Raw genomic sequence first — 27,617 nt, 5'->3', positions numbered from 1 at the left:
CCTCTTCTGTTTTCTGGAAGAGATTGTGTACAATTGCTATTATTTTGTATATATTTGGTAGAATTTGCTAATGAAACCATCTGGACCTGGAGTTTCTGTTTTCTTATAAGATTTTTAACTAGTAATAGGAATATTCAGATTCTGTATTTCTTGAGTGAGTTTTGGTATTTGTGAATTTCAGAGTATTGGTGCTTTTCATCTAAGTTGTCAAATTTATGGGCATAGAGTTCCTTTATTATCCTCTTAATGTATATAACTGTGTCTAGTGATATCCCTTCTTTCATTTCTGATATTAATACTTTGTATCTTGTTTTTTTATTCTTTTATCAGAGGTTTATCAATAAAGGTTAGCTAGAGGTTTATTGATTTTCTTTTTCTTTTTTTGAGATGCAGTCTCGCTCTGTGTCCCAAGCTGGAGTGCAGTGGGGTGATCTTGGCTCACAGCAGCCTCTGCCTCCCGGGTTCAAGCAATTCTCATGCCTTGGCCTGCAGAATAGCTGGGATTACAGACATCCACCACCATGCCCGGCTAATTTTTATATTTTTAGTAGAGACAGGGTTTCACCATGTTGGCCAGGCTAGTCTCGAACTCCTGACCTCAGGTGATCCCCTGGCCTCAGCCTCCTAAAGAGCTGGAATTGCAGGCATGAGCCACCATGCCCAGCCCATTTATTGATTTTCTTGATCATTTCAAAGAACCAGCCTTTGGTTTCATTTATTTTCTCTATTGTTTTTCTGTTTTAAATTTCATTTATTTCTGCTCTAAGTTTTGCTTTGCTTTTCGTTGTTCTGCTTGCTTTAGATCTAAATTGTTCTTTGGGTTTGTTGTTGTTGTCGCTTTGAGGCAGGGTATCATAGTGTTGCCCAGGCTGGAGTGCAGTGGCACAAACTCAGCTCATGGCAACCTCTGCCTCCCGGGTTCCAACAATTCTCCTGCCTCAGCCTCCCAACCAGTTGACATTACAGGCACCCGCCACCACCTCCAGCTAATTTTTGTATTTTTGGTAGAGATGGGGTTTCACCATGTTAGCCAGGCTGGTCTCGAACGTCTGAGCTCAAGTGATCCATCCACCTTGGCCTCCCAGAGTGCTGAGATTACAGGGTGAGCCACTACACCTGGCCTGTTCTTTTTGTCATTTTTTAAGGTGGTGGCTTGGAGTAATAATTTTAGACCTTCCTTTCTAATATAAGCATTTTAATGCTATAAATTTCTCTCTCAGCACTACTTTAGCTGCATAACACCAATTTTAATGTTATATTTTTATTCAGTTCAAAATTTGTTATTTCCTTGAGACTTCCTCTTTGATCCATGAATTTTTTTTAGAAGTCTATTGTTCAGTTTTCAAAGAGTTGAACATTTTGCAGATATCTTTCTGTATGAGTTCTAGTTTAATTCCATTATGATCAGGGACACACTTTGTATGATTTCAGTTATTTTAAACTTGAAGTTTGTTTATGATATGTTTATGTTTTGTTTAAGATGTGGTCTATCTTGATGAAACTTCCATGTGTATTTGTAAAGAACGTGTGTGCAGCTGGGCGCAGTGGCTCATGCCTGTAATCCCAGCACTTTGGGAGGCCAAGGCGGGTGGATCACGAGGTCAGGAGTTCAAGATCAGCCTGGCCAAGATAATGAAACCCCATGTCTACTAAAAATACAAAAATTAGCCAGGCACAGTGGCAGGTGCCTGTAATCCCAGCTACTCGGGAGGCTGAGGCAGGCAGGAGAATCGCTTGAACCCAAGGGGTGGAGGTTGCAGTGAGCCGAGATCGCGCCACTGCACTCCAGCCTGGGCAACAGAATGAGACTCTGTCTCAAAAAGAAAAAAAAAAGTGTGTCGGCTGTTGTTGGGCGGAATATTTTGTAAATGTCAGGTCAGGTTGCTTGATGGTTCTCTTCAGACCTTCTGTATCCTTTCTGATCTTCTGCTCACCTGTTCTGTCCATTACTGAGAGAGAGATTGAAGTCTTTAAGTATAATTGTGGATTTTTTCTTTCTTTCAGTTTTGTTAGTTTTTGTTTCATTTATTTGGGAGTTCTCTTATTAGATGCCTGTATATTTAGGATTGTTTTGTCCTTTTGGTTAATTGATCCTTTTACCGTTATATGTCTCTTTCTTCCCTGGTAAGTTCCCTTGTCCTGGAGACTACATTTTCTGGTATTAATACAAGCATGGTACCTTTTTTTTTTTTCTTGTGCAAAGTTTATACAACATAAAGTTTACATTTTAACCATTTTCTGGATTTCCTTTGATTAGTGTTTGTATGATGTAACTTGTTTCATCTTTTTACTCTTAACCTATGTTATTATATTTAAAGTGAGTTTTTTGTAAATAGCATATACTTGGATCTTTTTTGCTTTTCAGTTCAGTTTGACAATGTGTGTCTTTTATTGGTATATTCAAAGTATATTACTTTTAATATAATTGTTAGTATGTTTAGATTTAGGTCAACCTCTCTGTTTTGGTTTGTTCTTTCCCCCATTTCATGCCTTTTAGATATTGGTATTTTTTGGTATTTTATCTATTGACTTTTTATTTTTATCTCTGTGAATTCTTATGTGGTAGCTCTAGAGATTACAGTATGCACACATAGCCTTTCATATTCTAGTTAGATTTTATATTTAACAACTTTAAGGAGAATATAGAAATCTTACAACTATTAATATAAAGATTCCTTAATCCTCCCCCGCCTTATGTTATAATTGTCATTTGTGTTATATCTACCTATATTGAAAACCCCACTCCACAATGTTACATTTGCTTCCAACAATCTTAAGTTTTTAAATTGAAAAAAAAAATTTTGATACATCTTTAGTCAGTTTTCTAAAAATTTTAATGTAATTTAGCTGCGTGTGGTGGCTCATGCCTGTAATCCCAGCACTTTGGGAGGCTGAGGTGAGAGGATCACTTGAGGCCAGAAGTTCAAGACCAGCCTGGGCAACATAGTGAGACCCCCATCTCTTCAAAAAAAATCATTTTATTGTAAATTGACAGTCAATAATTGTATATATTTATGGAGTACAACATGATGTTATAATTTACCAGTATAATATGGAATAATTAAATCAAGCTACTTAACATATCCATCACCTCAAATACTTATTTTTTATGGTTGAGAACATTCGAAATTTATTCTCTTGGCAGTTTTGAAATGCAGAACACACTATTATTTACTATGTTCACTATGCTGTGAAATAGATCTCAAAATAAAACTTATTCCTCCTGTCTGAGATTTTTGTATCCTTTGACCACCATCTCTTCATTCCTCCCACTCCTCCAGCCTCTATAACCACCATTCTACTCTCTGCTTCTATGAGTTCAATCGTCTTAGTTTCCACATGTTCGTGAAAACATGCAGTATTTGCTTTCTGTGCTGGGCTTATTTCACTCAGCATAATGTTCTCCAATTCCATCCACGTCACCAATGACAGAATTGCCCTCGTTTTAAAGGCTGAAGAATCTTACAAATGTTAAAGCACTTTAGATATTAAAAAAAAGTCTAGGCCGGGCTCAGTGGCTCATGCCTGTGGTCCCAGCATTTTAGGAGGCCAAGGTGGGCAGATCACGAGGTCAGGAGTTCAAGACCAGCATTGCCAACATAGTGAAACCCTGTCTCTACTAAAAATACAAAAAATTAGCCGGGCATGGTGGCGGGTGCCTGTAATCTCAGCCACTCAGGAGGCTGAGGCAGGAGAATCACTTGAACCCGGGAGGTGGATGTTGCAGTGAGTGGAGATCGCGCCACTGTGCTCCAGCCTGGGTGACAATGTGAGATTCCATCTCAAAAAAAAAAAAAAGGTCTATTGTATTTACCCAGATATTTACCATTTCTGTTTTTCTTCATTTCTGAAATTTCATATTTCCCTCTGGTGTCATTCTCCTTCAATGTGAAGAACTTCCTTCAGCATTTCTCATAGTGCCAGTCTGGTGGTAGTAAGTTCTCTTTATTTTCTTGCTTCTGGAAGTGTCTGATTGTTCTTGATCCCTCAAAGAGATCTTGAGGGATGTAGAATTCTCAGTTGACAGTTCTTTTCAGTACTTTAAAGATTTCGGCCTCCATGGTTTCTTTTTTTTTTTTTTTTTTTTGAGACGGAGTCTTGGTCTGTCACCAGGCTGGAGTGCAGTGGCGTGATCTTGGCTCACTGCAACCTCTGCCTCCCAAGTTCAAGCAATTCTCCTGCCTCAGCCTCCCGAACAGCTGGAATTACAGGCGCGCACCACCACGCTCATCTAATTTTTGCATTTTTAGTAGAGACGGGTTTTCTCCATGTTGGCCAGGATGGTCTTCGATCTCCTGACGTCGTGATCCACCCGCCTCGGCCTCCCAAAGTGCTGGGATTACAGGCATGAACCACTGCACCTGGCCCCCTCCATGGTTTCTGATGCAAAATTGGTAGGCATTTGAATTCTTGTCTGCTTGTATAATGTGTCATTTTTCTCTGGATGCTTTCAAGAGCTTTTCTGTCTTTGGTTTTTAGTAGTTTGGTTATGATGTGTCTGGGTGTGGCATTCTTTGAGTTTAATCAACTCTCATGTTAACTGAGTTTTTGAATCTATAAATTTTTATATTTGGCTAAATTTGGGAGTTATTAGCCACTATTTTTTCATACTTTTTTGTGCACCAATCTCTTTCTTTCTCCTTCCAGAAGTCCAGTGAAATAAATGTGAGACCTATATTTAACAATATTAAATATAGGACATTACCAAAACATTGTCCTATATTTCAGATTGATATTTAAGATTGTTCTTTAAGTCTCTATTCTTTTTTTTTTTTAACATGTTTTTCCTCTCTGTTGTTCAAATTGGTTAATTTCTGTTAATCTTTCAGCTCACTGAATCTTCCCTTTGGTATCTCCATTCTGCTATTGACCTCATCTAGTGGATTTTTGATTTCAGATCTTATATTATTTAGTTCTGTAATTTCCTTTTTTTTTTTTTTCAAATGGTTACTTTTTCTCTGCTGAGAACTTCCATGTTCCCAGTCATTTCTCTTTACTTTCACTTGTGGAACATAGATGTAATAACTGTTTTAAATCTTATTCTGATAATTCCAGCATCTGTGTCATCTCAGGGTTGACATCTGTTCATCGTTTGTTTCTGTTGAGAATTGGTAACATTCTTCTGGTTCTTTGTATGTCATATAATCTTGGAGTGCATCGTCAGTGTATTTTGAAGATTATGTTTAAGAGTCTGGGTCCTGTTAACATCTGGAGAATGATGATTTTGCTTTGTTTTAACAGACAATCCAGTTTCACAAGCTCCACCTCTCCTTCTGTGGGTGATGGGTTCAATGCCAGTTTTATTTTAAAAGCGTTTGCTATCCTGTTCGAGTTTGCCCTCATGTGCGCCTCTCAGTGATTTGTCTGCAATTTGAGTGATGGTTTATATCGTAGTTTATTTCTGAGAGACTTTGCTGTGCCTTTGGGGTCTATTCCATGCATGTGCCACTTGGGTGAGTCTGAGGCTTGTGTTAGTTCCTACACAGAATTAAGGAATTCCCTTCTCTGGTCCTTTCCTTGCTGGGATTTTCTTCCCCGTCTCTGGCTCCCAGGCACCCCTTTCGCTGTTTGTCTTGCTAGAAAGATGGGTTTCTCTCAGACAGTTTTAACCTCCTTCTCTGTCACACAGTTCCATGTGACTGGCTTCACCCGAAGAGTGAGGCAGTGAAAGAAAAGAGAAGAAACAACAGGATTCCTCTTACATGCTTACGGCCACAGAGACCCGTTCTCTCATTTCTTCCAGGGAAGTAGACAGGCTTTGAGGTGCCTGGACTGCTGGCCAACCTTTAGGCAAGGCCAAGAGGGAAAAAATAATGAATGTGAAAGTACGCTGTCATCATGCTCTCCAGCCCACATGGATCTCTTGTCCTCATCCTCTGGCCAGAAAGTTTTATGGGTTTTGTTTTATTTTGTTTTGTTTGTTGTTGTTGTTGTTGTTGTTTTTTTGCTGTCTGACCCCTTACACACCTTACCCTTTGGGCAATTCTGCAAAGAAGAGGGGAAAAGAACCCAAGAAACTCCAATGTACTAGTTGATCTTCCAGTTTTTACTCCTCTCCTCTATCAACCAGCTATTTTTCCTTTTCAGAATCCTCAGTTGCTTTTTGTGTTGTCCAATTTTTAATTGTAATCTGTCAGGAAGAGCAGCTTGTAGTGGGTATATTCCATTTTATCCAGCACTGGAATTGGCATTCAGATTTTTTTTTGTTTTATTTTGTTTTGTTTTTGAGATAGTATCGCATTCTTTTAGGCTAGAGTGCAGTAGCACAAACACAGCTCACTGCAACCTTGACCTCTGGGCTCAAGTGATCCTCCCACCTCAGCCTCCCTAGTAGCTAGGACTACAGGTGTGTGCCACTACATCCAGGTAATTTTTTTTGGTGGTTTTGTTTGTTTATTTGTTTCCGTAGAGGCAGGGTTTTGCCATGTTGCCCAGGCTAGTCTCAGACTCCTGGGTTCAAGCAATCCCTCCAACCTCAGCCTCCCAAAGTGCTGGCATTAGAGGTGTGAGGCAGTGTGCTTGGCTGACACTCAGATTTTTAATGCCCTGGTCTTACAAATGAATAGACAGTTAATGGTCCTCAAACATTTGAGAAAAGTCTCTAGTATGAGAGACAGACACATATGGACGTATGTCCAAGGAACTCAGAGCAACCAAAAATTGAAGTAGCCAGAAATAAACTTAAACATAAATTATTTGATTTCCTTAGATCTAAGAAAAAGTGATATCCTTAGCTGGGTGCAGTGGCTCGTGTCTGTAATCCTAGCACATTGGGAGGCTGAGGTGAGTGGACCATTTGAGGTCAGGAGTTCGAGACCATCCTTGCCAACATGATGAAACTCCGTCTCTACTGAAAATATAAAAATTAGCCAGGCGTGGTGGTGGGTGCTGGTAATCCCAGCTACTTGGGAGGCTGAGGCAGGAGAATTGCTTGAACCCAGGAGGTGGAGGTTACAGTGAGCAGAGATTGCTCCACTGTGCGACCAAGCGAGACTCCATCTCAAAAAAAAAGAAAAAAGTGATATCCTTAAAACAAGGTGCTATTTATGTAAAAGGAATAATCAGAGACTAAGAGACAACACATAAAATTAAACATATGTTAGCAATAAGTTTAATAAATGAATTTAACAGGCTTGGGAGAGTATATCATGGTAATCTCCTAGAAATGGAGTAAAAGGAAAAAGAGGGAAAATAGAAGAAAAGATCAAAGAAAATTAGAGGGCCAACATTTGGCTAAGAAATGTATGAAAATTTCCTAATATTGAATAATGTGAATTTCTGCATTGAAAGAGCCCTTCACAGTGAATGACTGAACTCCCACAACAAGGCACATCCTTTGTGAAATTCAAGAACGCCCAGATTAAAAAGAAGATTCTTAGAGCAGAAACAGGTCACATTCGAAGCTCAGAATAGCATCAGAATTTTCAAGAACCAACTCTGAAAGCAGGATGGTGGAAGAGTATCCTTAAAAATGTTGAGAGATTTGTGGCCTTCAATGCTGCCGAGGAAGCATCGTTCAAGCCTCTCTTCCCACTGCGTGCATGTCTAAGCCAGAGTCTCCTAAAGAGCCCGAACAACTGCAGAAGCCTTGAAACAGCCGAGTCCGGGGAGCCCTTCTGAACCATGGGGAATGCTCATGACTATGTGCTCCTAGACCCAGACTCTAAGCACTCCGGGGGCTTTGGGTTGGTCATCTGCCACTGTGGAGGAGATGGATGCAGCCATGAATCACGGCCATACCAGGTGGTTGGAAGGGCTGTGGAACCTCAGAGAGCTGTCTGAAGAGAAGATTCTCAAAGACTGGGTGCCCATGTGACTGTGGAAAAGATATTTGTTGGTGGCATTAAACAGGACACTGAAGAACATCACCTAAGAGATTATTTTGAACAGGATAGGGAAATTGAAGTGATTGAAGTCACAACTGACTGAGGCAGTGGCAAGAAAAGGTCTTTGCTTTTACAACCTTTGATGACCGCGACTCCGTGGATAAGATTGTCATTCAGAGATACTATCCTGTAAATGGCCACGGCTGTGAAGTAAGGAAAGTCCAGGTTGCAGCAAGACATGGCTGGTGGCTCATCCAGCCAAAGAAGTGAAAGGGGTCCTGGAAACTGGTGGTGGTCGTGGAGGTGATTTGGTGGAAGTGACAAGTTTGGTCATGGTGGCTTTCGTGCCAGCCATGATGGTGGTGGATATGGTGGCAGTGGGGATGACTATCATGGATTTGGTAATAATGGAAGCAATTTTGGATGTGGTGTAAGTGACAGTGATTTTGGCAGTTACAACAGTCAGTCTCAAATTTTGGACCCATAAAGAGAAAAAACTTTGGAGGCAGAAGCTCTGGCCCCTATGGTGGTGGAAGCCAATATTTCGCCAAACCCTGAAACCGAGGTGGCTGTGGTGGTTGCAGTAGCAGCAGTAGGTATGGCAGAGGCAGAGGGCATTAATTACTGCAGGAAACAAGGCTTAGCAGGAGAAACAAGGCTTAGCCAGAGCAGCAACAGGGAAGCCGCAGGTTACAACAGATTTGCAAACTCAACCAGGCACAGTGGTGGCAGGGCCTAGCTGCTTCAGGGATATGCTTCAGACAGTACTCTTGTGTATGGGCAAAAGACTCGAGAGCCGTATTTGGGCTGTAATTGTATAACAGGGCATTTTAGTTTCTGTTCTCTGGAAACTGAAAACAATCCAACAAAGAATTTTAATGTAGACTGTTTTTGCACCCATGCTGTTGATTGCCAAATGTAATAGTCTGATCATGACGCTAAAGAAATGTGTCTTTAAAACATTCTGAGGGAAAATTGTCATTACTTTTTTTAGTTTTTATGTTTTTGTGACAGGGTCTCACTCTGTCGCCCGGGCCGGAATGGAGCGATGTGATCCTGTTTCACTGTGGCCTGGAACTGCTGGACTCAAGCAGTCAGCCTACCCCAGCTGCCCGCCACCACACCTAGCTACTTTTTTTATGTTTTCTAGAGATGGGGTCTCACCATGTTGCCCAGGCTGGTCTTGAACTCCTGTCCTCAAGCAATCCTGAGCCTCCCAAAGTTCTGCAATAACAGGCATAAGCCATCACACCTAGCCAGAAACTTATTTTTAGTGTATAATTACATACCCAAACAATCAATCAATTATGATAGCAGAAGAAAGAGATTTTTAGATGTCCAGCATCTCAGAAATTTGACCTCCAGTGTGTATTTTCTCAAGGAAAGAAACTATTAGAGGATTGTGCCACCAAGTAAAGTAAACCAAGGAGAAATGGAAGACACCAAATATAAGAAATGGAAGATTCAGTGTGGGGAAGAGATTGGAAGTCTTAGGACGACAGCTGCAGCAGGCCCAGAGAGTAGCCAACCCGAACCATGTCATCCAGAGTGCTCCAGGAAGGCAGGGGCTCCAAGAGAGATGTCTTCAGAGAAAGATGCAAATCATAGATTTCTTCACATGGTTGATCTTGTTTAAAGTATTGCTCAGAAGGGGTTCTGAAGACCAATAATAGTGACATAGAAAGCTAAGCAAACAAAATATAAATTCGTAACTCCATGAAAAGCAATTTTTGCTCAAAAGGAAATATGATGACAGTTAATTATAGATATTTTTGTGATGGACAGTATAACATGTCCCTGGAAAAATTTATTTTCTACAGAATTGAGCCCTAAAAATACCAGAGCAAGGAACCTATAGCTTAAGAGAGTCCTAAACAACATATCAAGTAAAAGAGAATGAGAGTGGGGATTAAACTATATAGTGTCTAGGAATGCTCACTTGTAAATCCTTAGAGAAACTAAGGATAAAAGCTGGGATAGTTAGGGCTTTTAGAGGAAAGAAGAGGTGTTTAATTGCATTGGGGCACAGACAGGGGCTAGCAAAGTTCTATTTCTTTTTTTCTTTTCTTTCTTTTTTTTTTTTTTTTTTAAGACAGGCTCTCACTCTGTCACCCAGGCTGCAGTACAGTGGCACAATCATAGCTCACTGTTTGCAGCCTCAAACTCCTGAGCTCAAGTGATCAGCCTTATGAGTAGCTGGGACTACAGGCATGTGCCATCACGCCCATCAATTTTTTTTCTTTCTTCTTTTTTTAGGTAGGGACAGAGTCTCATAATGTTGCCCAGGCTGATCTTGAACTCCTGGGCTTAAGCAGTTCTCCCATCATGGCCTCCCAAAGTGCTGGATTACAGGCATGAGCCACCATGCCATGCCAAAGTTCTGTTTCTAGATGTGGGTGTGGCTATAAGGGTATGTGCCTTGTAAAAAATAATTTTTAAAAATACATTATTCAATGTATTTTTGTACGCTTATTTCATTTTATATTTACTATATTGTTTGGTATATTACGATGTTAATATAATCTTTTTTAGAAAGACCCCAGGAGAGTGGTTATTCTGAGGGAGGAGGGGTAACTGGAAGAAGGGAATGGGGGTTGGGTGCCTCTGAGGTGCTGCTGGTATTGTGTTTCTTTTTCTTAAGTTTTTTTTTTTTTGAGAGTTTTGCTCTGTCACCCAGGCTGGGGTGCAGTGGTGTGATCTCGGCTCACTATAACCTCTCCCTCTCGGGTTCAAGCGATTCTCTGCCTCAGCCTCCCAAGTAGCTGGGACTATAAGGCGAGTGCTACCATGTATTTGAGTAGAGATGGGGTTTCACCATGCTGGCCAGGCTAGTTTTGAAATCTTGGCCTCAATTGCTCCACCTGCTTTGGCCTCCCAAAGTGCTGGAATTACAGGCGTGAGCCACTGCGCCCAGCCATATTGCTGTTTCTTCATCCGGCTACTGATGCATGCATGTGTTCAGCTCATAGAAATTAACTGAACTTTATACACCTGTACTATATGATGTATAATGATGCTCCAATAAAAAGTATTTTTAAAAAGTACCAGAGGTTATGGGACAGGAATGGGGCAGACCACTCAAAACTAATGTAACCTTGTGACCAGAGGATGAAAGCAATGATATTTCTAGTAAAACTACTGGCAGAGTTTAAAGACTTGTTGGCCAGACACAGTGGATCATGCCTGTAATCCCAGCACTTTGGGGGTCCGAGATAAGCGGATCATGAGGTCAGGAGATCGAGACCATCCTGGCTAACACGGTGAAACCCCGTCTCTACTAAAAATGCCAAAAAAAAAAAAAAAAAACTAGCCTGACGTGGTGGCAGGCGCCTGTAGTCCCAGCTACTTGGGAGGCTGAGGCAGGAAAATGGCGTGAACCCGGGAGGCAGAGCTTGCAGTGAGCCAAGATCACGTCACTGCACGCGCCAGCCTGGGTGATAAAGCGAGACTCCGTCTCAAAAAAAAAAAAAAAAAAATTGTTGATTTTTTCTTTTTCTTTCCTTTTCTTTTTTTTTTTTTTTTTTTTGTATGCTCTTTCACCCAGGCTGGAGTGCAGTGGCGCAATCTCGGCTTGCGTCCTGAGTTCAAGCGATTCTTCTGCCTCAGTCTCCCAAGTAGCTGGGATTACAGGCGCCTGCCACCACGTCCGCATAATTTTTGTATTTTTAGTAGAGACGGGGTTTTGCCATGTTGGCCAGGCTGGTCTCGAACTCCTGACCTTAAGTGATCTGCCTACCTCGGCCTCCCAAAGTGCTGGGATTCCAGGCATGAGCACTTGTAACATGCTGGGGAAAATGTTGTCTCGACCGTGCAACTTGGTGTTGTGTTACTGTCATTCTTCTATTTACCGATCGCCTATGACTTGATTCACTCTACAGAATCTTGTTAGAACAGATCATTCTGGGCTCTGTGTCAGACAATATAGTGATAACCATGTAAACAATATATACTGATAGAACCAAAAGTTTTGATATAAGTACAAATTATGGTATAACTGGGAGGGGGATAGGGAAGTGAAAGTCTACCAAATCATAGTCTAGTTTAGCATACAGTGATAGATAATCCAAAAATAATAAGTGGCCAGGCCTGGTGGCTCATGCCTGTAATCCCAGCACTTTGGGAGGCTGAGGTGGGAGGATCACTTGAGCCCAGGAGTTCGAGACCAGCCTGGCCAACATAATGAGACCTCGTTTCTACAAAAAAAAAATTAAAAATTAAAAAATATGAATAAAACTAATAAGGCATTTTTGTGAAAAGAAATTTGTGGGTAAATACTGAGAGAAACCACTAAAATGAGTTGCTTCTAAGGAGGATACCTCAGGGGTCAGAGGAATGCTGCTTTTTGTTCCAAGTCTTGTAGCACTATCTGATTTTTTAAACTATATATAACTGTAATAACATTAAAAATAATGTAACAAAACAGCAACGTACCAAATAAGTTTACAAATCTTCCACTAAGTTCCTCAGAACATCTTACATGTACCGTTCTAAGCCTCGCAAATGTTTCTCCCACCTTTTTAGACTTTCCAAGGTCCAATCCTTTTTAATGGTAAGGAGTTTGAGACCAGCCTGGCCAACATGGTGAAACCCCAATTCTACTAAAAATGCAAAAAAATTAGCTGGGGTAGTGGCAGGCACGTGTAATCCCAGCTACTTGGGAGGCTGAGGCAGGAGAATCCCTTGAACCTGGGAGGTGGAGGTTGTGAGTCGAGATTGTGCCATTGCACTCCAGCCTGGGCAACAATAGTGAAACTCTGTCTAAAAAATAAATAAATAAAAATAAAGAGAAGATTATTGTTTTAAAGAATAAGTGTTGATATTCTTAAAATAAAGTGGTAAAAGCAAGATAATGGCATATTTATTAGTAACAAAAATTTAAACAACAAAGAAAAAAGCAAATGATTTCCAAAATATCAATAACGAATCAGTAAATAAAGGTAATCAGAAGTTTAACTTCCTTGTGGCTGGGCACGGTGGCTTGTGCCTGTAATCCGAGCACTTTGGGAGGCTGGAGTGGGCGGATCACTTGAGGTCTAAAAAATACAAAAAATTAGCCAGGTGTGGTGGAACATGCCTGTGGTCCACCTACTCGGGAGGCGGAGGCAGGAGAATCACTTGAATCTAGGAGGTGAGACCAACCTGGGCAACATGATGAAACCCTGGCTCTACCAAAAATAAAAAAAATTAGCCCGGTGTGGTGGTGGGAGCCTGTAATCCCAGCTACTCAGGCGGCTGAGACAGGAGTCTCACTTGAACCCGGGAGGCAGAGGTTGCAGTGAGCCGAGATAGCACCACTACACTCTGGCCTGGGTGACAGAATGAGACCCTGTCTCAAAAAATAAAAATAAATAAAAGAACTAAAAGTAATTCTCAAGTGTTCAGTATGTACAGGTGGAGATGAAACAAGAAAGGCATAATTTTTGAAGCTGGGTGATGGGTACCTGGGGTTTTTTTGTTTTTTGGTGTGCATTTTGTTTTTATACCTTTTCTCTTTACCATAGCAAAATGATACATGGGTGTTTGTTACACTCTTGTGCTCACTTTGTGTATGTGCATTTGAAGTTTTCTATTATATAATAAAAAAATTTTTTTTTAAAAAAGCAATATTTGGCTGGCCACAGTAACTCACACCTGTAATCCCAGCATTTGCGGAGGCCAAAATAGGTGGAACGCCTGAGCTCAGGAGTTCGAGACCAGCCTGGGCAACATGATGAAACTTCATCTCTACCAAAAATACAAAAATTAGCCAGGCATGGTGGTGGATGCCTGTGGTCCCAGCTATTCGAGAGGCTGAGGAGGGAAAATTGCTTGAGACTGGGAGGTGGAGGTTGCAATGAGTGCAGATCACACCACTGCCCTCCAACATTATTGACAGAGTGAGATCCCATCTCAAAAAAAACCAAAAAAACAAAAAAACAAGCAACATTCTGGCTTACCATATTAAAGAGTCAAAAGATAATATTTAGGGCTGGGTGCGGTGGCTCACGCCTGTAATCCTAGCACTTTGGGAGGCCAAGGCGTATGGATGACCTGAGGTCAGGAGTTCAAGACCAGTCTGGCCAACATGATGAAACCCCATCTCTACTGAAAATACAAAAATTAGCTGGGCGCAGTGGCGGGCGCTAGTAATCCCAGCTACTCAAAAGGCTGAGTCAGGAGAATCACTTGAACCCAGGTGACGAAGGTTGCATTGAGCTGAGATTGCGCCACTACACTCCAGCCTGGGCGACAGAGCGAGACTGTCTCAAAAAGAAAAAAAAATAGCAATGTAAACATACTATTTAGAAATGTGGAAGTAAATAAGAGTGAAAACAGGGCCGGGCGCGGTGGCTCACACCTGTAATCCCAGCACTTTGGGAGGCCGAGGCGGGTGGATCATGAGGTCAGGAGATCGAGGCCATCTTGGCTAACACGGTGAAACCCCATGTCTACCAAAAATACAAAAAAATTAGCTGGGCGTGGTGGTGGGCGCCTCTAGTCCCAGGCACTTGGGAGGCTGAGGCAGGAGAATGGCCTGAAACTGGGAGGCGGAACTTGCAGTGAGCCGAGATCGCACCACTGCACTCCAGCCTGGGCGACACGAGCGAGACTCCATCTCAGAAAAAAAAAAAAAGGTGGAAACAGTTAACAGACATCAAAGTGGATGCCTCTGGGGATGAGACTTGACTTGGGGAGGGCTGGAGGAGGGAACATCTCTGTATTAGAAGGCTTTGATGTTATTTTATTTTGAAACCTTATACATGTATAACTTTGATAATATATTCATTTGTGGATTGCCACATTGTTTTCGAGGAAAATACCCATGTGATCTTACATGAATAATCAGGCATAGACCAATGCTTTGAATATATAAAAATTCTGTTTAGCCATGATAATTTTGGCAGTATGCCACTTATTTCTGTTGCCAAAGGCAGTGATTTAAATTGGAATTGCTGCCTGGAATGAGTAGGGCTAAGAGGTTTGATTGCATATAGTTTCCCTGTCTGTACTCTGGCCCCCAGCAGTTTGTTCTTTATGCAACAGCGAAGAGTGATCATAAATAAGCTTATCTCACTCTCCGGTTTGAAAGCCACTAAGCGTCTTTCATTGCAATTAGAATAAAAATCAAACTCTTCCGCACGGCCTACACACAAGGCCCTATGCAATGTAAATGACTGGATTCGCGCCCAGTTCTCCTGTCAGTCTCCTCAATCACCATCCCCCAGCCTCGATGGCCTTCCTTGGCACACCCGCAGCTCATTCCTACCTCAAGGCCTTTGACTTGCCATTGCTCATGCGACCGATTGCTTACCATCACTCAGGATCTCATTCAAAACTTAATTCCTGGAAAAGGTCCTTCCTGACCATCGAGCTAGAGGAGCTTGCTGCACCCCTTCTCTGCTCACAGCTATGGATCTCCAAGTGTGGTCTTCAGACCAGAAGCGTCAGTATCGCCTGCAAGCATTTCATTTTGTGTTGTGTTTTCTCTGGAAATGCAGAGTCTTAGGCCCCACCACAGACCCACTGAAGGAAAAGCTACATTTTAACCAGACGCCAAAGTGATTGTGCTTTAAAAATTTCGGAAGCACTGATCTAGAGTTTCCCCTTCTAATTTTCCTGTGTATCTGTTACAAGGTGTGTCCATTGCTGCAGGTAATCTGGCATGTGGTTACCTGTTTATTATTTCTCTTCCCTAAATAGAATTTAAGGTCCACAAGGGCATCACCTTGTCTGGCTCGTTCACTTCTGGATCCCCAGCACCTAGCACACAGTACATGCTCAATAAGTGTTTAGATGAGTGAAAGAATAAATGAATATAATGGAAATTATTTTATGTTCTTTGAAATGTATAACTGAAGGCTAGGTGTCATAGCTCAGCCTGTAATCCCAGCACTTTGGAAGGCCAAGGTGGGAGGACTGCTTTAGTCCAGTACTTCGAGACCAGCCTTGGCACATTGGCAAAGCTGCAACTCTACAAAAAAATACAAAAAAAAAAAAAAAATAGCTGGGTGTAGTTGTCTCAGCTACTTCGGGAGGCTGAGGCAGGAGAATCACTTGAACCTGAGAGGTCAAGGCTGTAGTGAGTCATGATTGGAATTGCACTGTAGCCTGGGCAACAGAGGAACATCCTGCTCCAAAAAAAAAAAAAAGATTGTGTAATTGTACAATGAAAATCTTCATGGCTTTCACTTGTTTGTAAAATCGGGGTAATTTTTCTCTCCCAACATCACCGTTATGCAGGGGTTTCATCCTATATCTTGGGCATCGAGTGCCATTAAACTGTTGTGGTCCGTGGAGAATCACTTATTTATCCTTGCTTTGGGGCAGTTGTCTTCAGATCCAAAGTTTAGATTTTGTTTAGAGTGCTTCTCTACTGACTTAACACTATAACTGGGGTTTTTTTTTAATATTTAAGAAGCACTCTCATTCAATCCAGAGTTAACATTATCTTTAAAGGTTTTTTATTCAAAATGAATGTTAGTTTGATATTTGTATCAAGTTTTATCAAATAAGTTAACAATTTAAAAAAGAAAATCAGGTTTTAAAAATGTTAAGTCAAATGCAAGATTTAAAGTTAAATTGCAAATAAAAACTGATAGGGCATGTAATGTATCCGGTTTTTTACATCTGAGATAGGATTCCAGGAAAGACCTACAGTTTCTGATATTATCCTGCATTTTTTTTTTTTTTTTTTTTTGAAATGGAGTTTTGCTCTTGTTGCCCAGGCTGGAGTGCAGTGGTGCAGTCTCGGCCCACTGCAACTTCTGCTTCCAGGGTTCTACTGATTCTCCTGCCTCAGTCTCCCAACTAGCTGGGATTACAGGCGCACACCACCATGTCCGGCTAATTTTTTGTTTTTTGAGTAGAGACAGGGGTTTCACCATGCTGGCCCGTCTGGTCTCGAACTCTTGACCTCGTGATCTGCTTGCCTCGGCCTCCCAAGGTGCTGGGATTACAGGCATGAGCCACGGGCCTGGCCCTATATTTAAAAAATACATTCCCAGTATATTTCTTAATGCATATCCTGGTGAAATTTGTGAAGAAACAACTTTTCAATCTATATTCTTTGAGTGAATAAATAGCACCCCTTACATCTATGGCTTTCAACTGGGGGCACTTGTGTCCCAGCGGACGTTTGGCAATGGCTGTGACTGCATTTTTGGTAGTCACACCTGGGGTGGAAGAGTACTGGCAACACCTAGTTGGGGGAGCCCCGGGGTACTGTTAGTTATGTAATGCATAGAATACCCCACAGCACAAAGAATTATCTAGCCCAAAATGTCAGTGGTCCACTGTTAAGAGACCCTGGCTTAAGCATAGAGAAGTCTCCTTCTGCAAATACTAATGCCATTGGAAAACGAATACTTTGCCCTACCTTCTGGAGAAGAGAATATATAGAAATTGGCAACTGAGAGATTCAGATGGGTATACTGGCACCTTTAGATATGTTCATTTTAGATGACTATTTCTAATCAGAAATCTAGTGACTGGCCTCCCTCTCTTTGGGGCAAATCACTCTCTCAACACAGGACATTTAAGACATTTGACAACTTAGTTGATTTTAGAATTGGATAACGTTCTCAAATAATTATACATTTTTTAAAATAGGGAAATTCAAATATAGGGTTACTGGTTTTCCTTATTTTACAGATGGGGTCGAGGATTTGGTCTTTTGGGTTCCATTTTTGGAAAGGATGGTGTATTAAACCAGCCAAACAGTGTCTTTGGACTTATATTTTATATACTACAGTTATTACTTGGTAAGTATTTATCAATACAAAAATGTTTGTTATATTCCATTTAGTACTTTGTGTCTTTGCCCTGAAGGCTTGATGTTAAATAAAAGCATGTGTTATTTATAGAACCACTAGTGTGTACAACATTTTTGTGTTGTGAAAACTTGATTCACTAAGATTTTTATTATATTAATGTTGAATTTGTGTCAATTGCTGTTTAATCATGGAGAGCAGTATCTCATGATGTCCAGAAAAACCAGTCCCATTCCAGGAAATTATCACTCCCATCTTCCCTGTTAACGTTTTTCCTTATTTTATAGACTCTGTAGCCTTGAAAAATATCATATATTAAGGGGACATTAACAAGAAACCGTATTCATAATCCCATCACCTTTACATATCCACTATTTCTACAGTCTTCTGCTTTTTTAAAAATAATTTGGGGGCCAGGCGTGGTGGCACACGCCTGTAATCCCAGCAGTTTGGGAGGCCAAGATAGGCAGATCACCTGAGGTTGGGAGTTTGAGACTAGCCTGGCCAACATAAAGAAACCCTGTCTCTACTAAAAATACAAAATTAGCTGGGCGAGGTGGTGCATGCCTGTAATCCCAGCTACTCATGAGGCTGAGGCTGGAGAGTCACTTGAACCCAGGAGACGGAGGTTGTAGTGAGCTGAGATCACGCCATTGCACTCCAGCCTGGGCAACAAGAGCGAAACTCCGTCTCACAGAAAAGAAATTAATAATAATAATAATAATAATAATTAATAATAATTTGAGGCCAGGTGCGGTGGCTCACGCCTGTAATCCTAGGACTTTGGGAGGCCAAGAAGGGCAGATCACTTGAGCCTAGGAGCAACATGGTGAGACTCTGTCTCTACAGAAAATACAAAAATTAGCCAGGTGTGGTGGCACACACCTGTAGTCCCAGCTACTTGAAGGGCTGAAGTGAGAGAATTGCTTGAGTCCAAGAGATGGTGGTTGCAGGGAGCCGAGATCGTACCACTGCACTCCAGCCTGGGGGACAGGGCAAGACCCTGTCTCAAAAACTAATAATAATTTAATGTGAACTGTGTTTCAACATAGTGTCATTTATCCTAAGTGTTATTGTTAACATCTAGGTTTCCCACCTTTTACTTCCAAATAATGCTGCAGTGATCAACTTTGTTTAAAGACCTCCTACTCCTTCCTTCTTTGAATTATCTCCACAAAATAAATTTCCAAGCATAGGATCAAAAAACACAGATATTTTCCATTTTAATCAGTGTTACCAATTTGCTTTTCCCTCAGTTCTTTGGTTTCCCTGAAGCTCCAGCAGTCTTTATTTTTAAGACGTGCTTTGTAAAATTTCTTTTTTTTTTTTAAATTGTAATGATAATCTTCACCTGGAAAAATTGCTAATAGTTACACATTAGTACCTATTACTTTAAATTTTACTCTTTTTAATTTCCTTTTATTGCCCATTTAGTTATTGGATCCCGATAATAGTACGTTTTTGTATGCGTTACAAACATTTTATGCATTCTTTATCCTTTTTTGTTAGTGTTATGAATTTGTATTGTATTAAGTTTTTAGATTTTTAGAGTTAAATCCATTGTTGCCTCTGCATTTTATTTTTCTTCTTTTTTGTAGATCTTGTTGCATACCAGTGCTTTTGTATTTTAATTGTTAATATTCCATTACCTGTCAGCTCTTTTGATTTGGTTCATTAAAAATACATGTAACTCTTCTATCTGAAATTGATTTGTTATGAGGCAAATTATAAATCTAAATCATTCTCAGTAGTTCTGTCGAGTTTGCCCAGTTCCATATCTATGTATTTATCTTGCAGAAGTACAAAGATGTGTGCACAAGGATATTCATAGCAGTACAGTGTAAAATAGCAAAAAAAAGGAGGTAGGTTAGAAATAGGTAATGGTTGAATAAATTAGAAAATATTGTGAAATACTATGTAGCCATTAAAGGAAAAAAGAGATCTATATTTATATCCTAGAAAGATAAAGACACTATTTAGTGAAAAAAGCAAATTTTGGTATAATAGGTATAGGATAAACGTGTTTGTATACATGCATGTAAATGCACAGGAAAGGGTCTGGTGGTTGGGGAGGAGGGAGAAATTTCACTCTGTATTCTGCATATTTCCATTTTGCTGGATTTCTGGAGAAGAATATGAAGTATAAGCCCAAACGCAAGACATTTTCCCTTAAAGGCAAAGAACCTAAAAACAGCCTTTGACTAGATTAACTTTTGAAGACAGAGGTGTGACAGCCAAATTTCTGTTTATACCATTAATTTACTGCCATGGTGTGTGCATTCATATGTGTTTTTTCATTCGCATTTTTTGACTCATTTAGATGTTTCACGTGCCTTTTAATGTTGGTGTCTTCATGGGAGGCACATTTGAACTAACCTAGCAGTTTCCAGAGCACAGCATCTGTACTCCCTTCTAAGCTGTTTGAGATACAGCATTTTTAATTTAATTTTTTCATAGGTAATCCATTCACGTGGTTCAAAAGTTTTTTAAAAAGGACTGGGCACAGTGGCTCATGCCAATAATTCCAGCATTTTTGTAGGCCAAGATGGGTGGATCACGAGGTCAGGAGTTCAAGACCAGCCTGGCCAACATGGTGAAACCCCATCTCTACTAAAAATACAAAAATTACCCGGATGTGGTGCCACACACCTGTAATCCCAGCTACTTGGGAGGCTGAGGCAGGAGAATTGCTTGAACCTGGGAGGCAGAGGTTGCAGTGAGCTGACGTCGCGCCATTGCACTCCAGCCTGGGTGACACAGCGAGACTCCTTCGGGAAAAAAAAATATATATATATAAAATGTTACACAAAGAAAAATCTATCCCACCCCTTCCCTTTTTGTCTGGTTTCCAGTGCTCCTCAGCCCCGACTGGTAGCTTGTTATTGTCTCTTTATGCATATACGAGAAAGTACAAATATACAATCTTAATTTTCCTTCTTTTTAAAATATAAAAGGCAGATACTATACCCACTGTTATACAGCTTGCATTTTTTTTGCCTGATGAATATATCGTGGTGATTTTTCCATATCAGTATATTAAATGTCTTCATTCTTTTCTACAGCTGCAGAATAATCCATTGCATAATTGTACCATCATTTATTTAGAGTTACAGCACATTTTAAATTCCATTGGGAATTTGACCCTGAGCCACACGTACCTAGCTGCATTACAGTAGCATTTAATGGATATCTGGTATTTATACACTATTCTAAGTGCTTTAACCCTGCATTATCTCAGCTCATTTAATTGTCCAGCAGTCTTAAGAAGTAGGCATGATTGTTATCCCAATTTTACAGTTGAGAAAAGAGAGGCATGGAGGAAGAAATAACTTGCCTGTATCATTTTGAAATTAACTTCCTTAGATAAAATTAAGACCACATTGATTTTGAAATGTTAGTTGTTTAGCATAGGTGAAGTCAGCAAACTTTTTCAGTAAAGGGCCTGGCAGAAAATAGGCTTTGCCAGTTGCCGCAGCCACTCAACTCTTCTAGTATGAAAGCAGTCACAGGCATTACATAATGAATGACATTACATAAATGAATGAGCATGGCTGGGTGCCAATAAAACTTTATTTACAAAAGCAGGTAGCTGGCCAGATTGGCTAGTCCCTGCAATAAGTAATTCAGCAGCACCTTAGTCTTGAAGTGCCCTATGAAAGCATCTAGTCCCGCGGCTGTGCTGCAGCCGGCCAACAGGCGTCTTCTTGTTGCTTTGCTTTTTGCCAACAGGGCCCAGGGTTTCAGCTCTTTAATTGACTTCTTTAAACCTGCTCTCACCTGTTATTTTGTTCCTGTTTCTGTTATCCTTATCCATGAGTTATTGGGTAGGAGGGTAGTTTAACATACTCTGCCTTCTCTGTCCTTGAAAATAAATGCACATATTCTCTATACTGTTGCCTATAAGAAACTAAAAACAATACATGTGAAGATAGAGTCCAGAATTCAGGTGCCTTTTTTTTTTCCTTTTTTTTTTTTTTTTTTTGAGACAGAGTAAGACTCTGTCGCCCAGGCTGGAGTCCACTGGTGCAATCTCATCTCACTGCAACCTCCGCCTCCCTTGTAGCTGGGGTTGCAAGTGTGCAATACCATGCCCAGCTAATTTTCTTTTTTTCTTGTACTTTTTAGTAGAGAGGGGGTTTCACCATGTTGGCCAGGCTGGTCTCAAACTCCTGACCTCAAATGATCTGCCTGCCTCAGCCTCCCAAAGTGCTAGCATTACAGGCATGAGCCACTGTGCCTGGCTTCAGGTGCCTTTTTGTATTGAGAGCCTGGATTTAGCACACATGTCCACCATTTTTCTTGATCAGGTTTGACCCACATGTAGCCAACGGGCAAAATGTGGTTTCCTTTATCCACCAGGGTGAGCCCTTCCTGAAATGTTTATCAAGAGTTTCTTTTTCTCTCTTCAGCAGCTTGTTGGTATAGTCACCTCTCATTGTGGATTTTTAATCAATTTGATCTAAACATGGAAAAGCAAATTTTACTTTCCACAGATGGGCAGGATGTAGTGAAAGGCCAGAGAAGGTTCTCACCAAATGTGTACAGCTCAGAAGAAAAAGGTTGTGGTCCTCATGTCCCTTTATTCATTTGGTGTCTTGGGGCTGTTGATGTTACAAGTCAGCTTCATTGCTTAATGTAATTGTGAGATTGCATGTTTTCTTTGTGTGCATATTTTCAACTAGGCTAGTTTGTGAAATTAGTAATATTTCACCTGAAAGATTGAGAAATCGAAAACATTGCAGCTATAAAACTGGCATTTGGCCGGGCATGGTGGCCCATGCCTGTAATCCCAGCACTTTTGGAGGCCGAGGCGGGTGGATCACCTGAGGTTAGGAGTTGGAGACCAGCCTGGCCAACAAAAAATCAGCCAGGCGTGGTGGCACTTGCCTGTAATCCTGGCTACTTGGGAGGCTGAGGCAGGAGAATTGCTTAAACTCAGGAGGTAGAGGCTGCATGAGTCGAGATTGTGCCACTGCACTCCAGCCTGGGTGATGGAGTGAGACTCCATCTCAAAAACCCCAAAACCTGGCATTTGATCTGCAGAGTCAACCTGTATAATTTTAACAAAACAGACCAATATTTCTGTTCTCAATTTTCAGAGTTTGGCAGGAAGGTCAGTATTCAAACACTGCAGCAAGTCACACGGTGTTAGTCCTTGTCACTCAGAAAGCCTCTCTCCAGCACCAAGGCCTGATTGAGCCCGCGTCTCTTCTCTTACAGGCATGACAGCAAGCGCCGTGGCAGCTTTGATCCTCATGACGTCCTCCATCATGTCAGTCCTGGGGTCCCTGTACCTGGCCTACATTCTGTACTTTGTGCTGAAGGAGTTCTGCATCATCTGCATCGTCACGTACGTGCTGAACTTCCTTCTTCTCGTTGTCAACTACAAACGACTAGTTTACTTGAACGAGGCCTGGAAGCGGCAGCTGCAACCCAAGCAGGACTGATGCCCGACAGACTCCACCCTGACAGTCTCAAGCCCCTTTCCATTCAGTTTATTTTGCAGCAGGTTTTTATTATTATTATTATTATTATTCACAACAGACACTTTCCCTAAGAATCTCAAACTGATTTTTTAAAATCCTGTAAATTAGAAGGGGCCCTCACTATTTTCTGTGTCAGTCTTCATTTTAAATATGGATACAAAAAGGATACGCCGAGCCAATCAAAGACAAGCTTTAACTTTACTTTGAAGATGTTTCTGAAATGATAAAATGTAGCCCTAGCCCCCTGCCCTCAATTGTAAAGTGAGCAACCATTGCTAGTAATTCTTTAATGTGTATAAATTCAATTTCAGGTATAACAAATGTGATCATGACATGAAAATATTCTAGAATAGATACCGTATTAAATATTGCCATGTTTACAATATGTAATATGTTTTTAGCCGATGGATTTAAACATGTAGATTCAACTAGAATCCATTTATGTGATATTTGTAAATAAAGGTAGAAATATTAGATCCATTTCTGCAGAACTTACTGTACAGTTTAGTTGGAGTGTAGCACTGAAGAACTGTCAGCTCAGCGTTGACTGAGGAGATAGTGAAAATAGCCTATACACAGCATCTTGTGAAAAGTACTGGCAGCCGTGGTTGCAGCAAATAATAGGGTGAAAAAAAAATAGGGTGGTCGGTTCCCTTTTCATCTCCCTCTTCTGAAAGGAAAAAATTGAATTGGAACGTTCAAGTCCGGTTTGTGTTCAGTCATAAAACGGCCAATTGTTAACCTTACAGAATGAGTCATGTGGCCAGACCTTCAAGTCCAAGGCCTTCAGGACACTAAGGATGGGAAAATGGGTATTTTTCTTTGGAGAAAAGCTGGAAATATAAACATGGCACTTTTAGGTAAAGTTTCTTCCACCAGTTGAATTTTCATGCAGATATTTTTCCTTAACGGTGGTGCCAGTCAAGCAAAGAGTATTAGGATGGGAAAGACCAGTCCAAGCCCCGTCACTCCAGAGTGGGAGCCAGTGTTCTTGCTAATTGTTTCTTTCTGCACTAACCACTCGGATGTCTAATTTAATTGTTTTGCCGTCAAATACTGGATTTGTAACCTTCAGGGCTGACATGCTGCCCAGTTTGCTTCATCGGGAGAATAGCAACAGGTAGACACATCTCAAGGCTAAATCTGCTCATGTCGCCACTGCTCTCATAATGACACACATGCAGTAAGAAGAATTTTGTAAGGGGATTTGAGTACACCCAAATGAAATTGTGACAGGATGTTTGTATGGTTAACATCTGATATCAGAATGTTAAAAGTGCCTTCTGTCTTAAATCTCAAACCAAATATTTTGTGTGTTGACCTTGGGCAGAAGAAGTGTCCTTCCCTCCTTTCTTCACCGTCAGGTAGAAAACCTGCACTCTGCAGAAGGGTCCTGTGTGATCATTTAATCCTCTGGTTGAGAAGCAGCAGTAATGTTTTTGCTTCCAACCTGATTAATCATTTTATGTTAAAAATAGTCAGTGAGACCAGTATCTCTTGAGTGCTTTATTTGCCTTCTCTTTGAAGGGAGGGGACAGGCTCTGCTCTGTAAACTCAAATGTGTAGAGTCAGCAATTCCGTAGCTTCCAACTGACTCAGAATTGATGCAACGTAGGTCTTCTGGCCCGAGGCAGGTATCAAGTCCAAATTGTAATGAACTTTTCACCAGTTTCAACCAGTTTCTTAAAAGAGAGCTTAAGTCAAGATTTCATCAAGACTTGTGTTTTCCTATGAATGTGAATCTTTCAATGGCTGTTGGAGTATGTATGTACTGTTCTTGTATTCTGAAGTAGTTAAAGAACTCTAGAAAGTACTGATTGGCCATCTAGTGTCTATGGAGAAAGAAGTCCTCACGTTTGAGGGCTGTACAGTGAGGCCATCTTGTAGCAGCGCATCCAGCTCTACCAAGGCAGTCCTCTGGTTCTTTTTTCTAAGCTACAGTGGAAATGGCCTAATGGTTAAAACTGTGGTATACATAACATCAGTTGTGCTAAACAAGTTCCTCGTGTCCCAATATCCAATGGTTTTGCGTCCTATTTTGTATCAATCAACAGAGTATAGTTAAAGCTTGTCTTGATGTTGCATTCTTGCAAATGTCTTCAACTCTTACCTGAGAAAACATGGGAAAATGGTCAGCCAGACCCTTCCAGTTTTTCCTTTGCTTTTCTAAGCCTCGAGGAAACCACTGTTTCAGTTGTATAAAAATTTTTGCCACATTCCTATGGCCCAGTCGAATTAATATCTTTTTTCTCACTGAGAGAGGAACACGTACTGCCTGTCATAACAGCATTCTAATGCCAGTATCTCAGTAACAGAACCCTGGTGGGTGTTAATTGGGTGTTTTTTGCCCTGGAGAATTCAGATTCCCTTCTATACCTCCTATTCTGCCCAGAAGAGGGGGGAATCACTAGTGTTATAAAATTAGAAGATTGTTTTGCCTCTTTTAGACTGAATATTTGAACACTGCAGCATTACTAGCCATCAGTGTTAAAGGACAGACAAGGGGAAACATTTGTTTTTAGCAGTAATTCCATGCTTCATCTTTTTTAAGTGATTTGTTCCAAATGAAGCCATTTATTGACTTGATGTTCACAAATATCATTTGAAGAAATAAGAGGAATTGGGGTTAGATGATAAATTCTAGGGAATCTAGGTGATTTGGAGGATTTCATTTGGTTTTGCATTACAGCTAGTTGCTCTCACTAAAGGTAAATTTCTGGCGAAATAACTCAGGTTTAACTAGCTGTGTGCCCAGAATCACTGTTCCTTCATACATGTGTCCTCTCCTTAAATTCATTACTTTCAAATGATGTTCAAAGTATTGACTATTTTCATTCAAAGAGACTACATTCGGCTGGGCACGGTGGCTCACACCTATAATCCCAGCACTTTGGGAGGCCGAGGTGGGTGGATTACCTAAGGTCAGGAGTTCAAGACCAGCCTGGCCCACATGGTGAAACCCCATCTCTACTAAAAATACAAAAATTAGCCAGGCGCAGTGGCACACCCCTGTAATCCCAGCTACTCGGGAGGCTGAGGCAGGAGAATTGCTTGAGCCCGGGAGACAGAGGTTGCAGTGAGTCGAGATCGTGCCGCTGCACTCCAGCCTGGCCGACAGAGCGAGACTGCCTCAAAAAAAAAAAAAGAGAGACTACATTCAAAGAGGACCAAGACTACAGTGAAATTAAAATTATTTGCTGGCTGGGCATGTTGGCTCACACCTGTAACCCCAGCACTTTGGGAGGCTGAGGCGGTTGGATCACCTGAGGTCAGAAGTTCGAGATCAGCCTGACCGACATAGTGGAACCCTGTCTTTACTAAAAATACAAAAATTAGCTGGGCATGGTGGCGGGCACCTGTAATGCCAGCTCCTCCAGAGGCTGAGGCAGGAGAATTGCTTGAACCCAGTAGGCGGAGGTTGCAGTGAGCCGCGATTGCGCCATTGCACTCCAGCCTGGGCAATAAGTGAAACTCTGTCTCAAATAAAAAAAATAAAAACTATTTGTTGACTTTTGTTTTTCCTTTAGTTTTTAAAAAGACTATTTGCAAAAGTACAAAGTTATCTTCAGCAATTACTTCATAACTTAGATTGGTACCAAGAGTGACAGGAGATTTTGTCTTGAAGATCATTATTAGATGCCAACAAGGAGACCCACTGTGATTTCTGGTAACCTATTTCGGGAGAAAGACCTAATGACCTAATACGCAATTTCTGTCCTCATGTCTTTTTCTCTAACACACAAGCATGGGTGAAACATTTCAGACACCTCAGGCAGCACTTACGGTTTCTAATTGTGAGAACTACCCTTCTATCAAACAAAAGGGGCAAGGGTGGGAGCCCCGGCTACTTGGTTAAATATTTTTTACTACAAATTCGCCCAGAAAAGGTGAAATGTTTTGTTATAAAACTGTATTAAGCATGGCCTAAGTATTAGGTATATGATCTGTGTAGTATGTTCCATCAGAAATATTTCTTACTAGTGCTTTAAGCTCCAGAGTAAACATTCATTTAAAATGGAGTTCACTGGGCAGGTTTCCCCTTTAATCTAGATAGAAATACTCTTTATCAGAGATTTAAGGCACTGTTTTGCTAACCGGTAAATAAAACCAAATGTAAATATGTAAGAATGTTTATTTGTTGCACATAGCTTTTTTGGTATAAAATAAATGTAGAAGTTACCTGTGGAAGTTGTGCTCCCATTATTCTTAAACTGCAGGGTTGCATTCCAAAAGAGCTGAAATGAAGTCTTTTTAGACTCGGTAGGAGCCTTATATTCTTGAAGTCAATACTATAACCTCATTTCTAAGGTATACAGGGTTGATTCTTTCTCCCTTAAATCATATGTAACTTGCAGAAGATTCAGAGTCCTCAGACCTCTAGTTCTTGGAATTCCTGTGGGTTTATGGTGTATGTGATTGTCAAAAATTAATGACAAACTGTGTCACTGCCTACAGTCTGTGAACACTCAGAATGTATTCATGAGCTGTTTTTCCGTAGTTTTACTTTAGCTTACCTTGAATACTCCATGTACAATCCTCTAAAAAGGTAGCATCGG

At 40.9% G+C, this 27,617-nt stretch overlaps 1 protein-coding gene across 2 annotated transcripts in view; it reads left to right on the top strand.

Annotated features, from left to right (window-relative positions):
• Positions 1-27,249, top strand: part of VKORC1L1 (vitamin K epoxide reductase complex subunit 1 like 1) — a 90,292-nt gene extending 63,043 nt beyond the window's left edge. Inside the window, exons 2-3 of one of the 2 annotated variants that reach the window (XM_024250147.3) lie at positions 17,457-17,566; positions 22,796-27,249. In XM_024250147.3, the coding sequence (XP_024105915.2) occupies positions 17,457-17,566; positions 22,796-23,022 (337 nt within the window). In that variant the 3' untranslated portion in view covers positions 23,023-27,249. The remainder of the gene's footprint in view (positions 1-17,456; positions 17,567-22,795) is intronic. The other variant, XM_024250148.3, reaches the window with a different exon arrangement.
• Positions 27,250-27,617: the final 368 nt, after the last annotated feature.

Source organism: Pongo abelii, chromosome 6, assembly GCF_028885655.2.
Source record: "Pongo abelii isolate AG06213 chromosome 6, NHGRI_mPonAbe1-v2.0_pri, whole genome shotgun sequence".
NCBI lineage: Eukaryota > Metazoa > Chordata > Mammalia > Primates > Hominidae > Pongo > Pongo abelii.
Note: the sequence above shows the minus strand (reverse complement) of the source record. Positions and strands in the feature narration are given on the sequence as shown.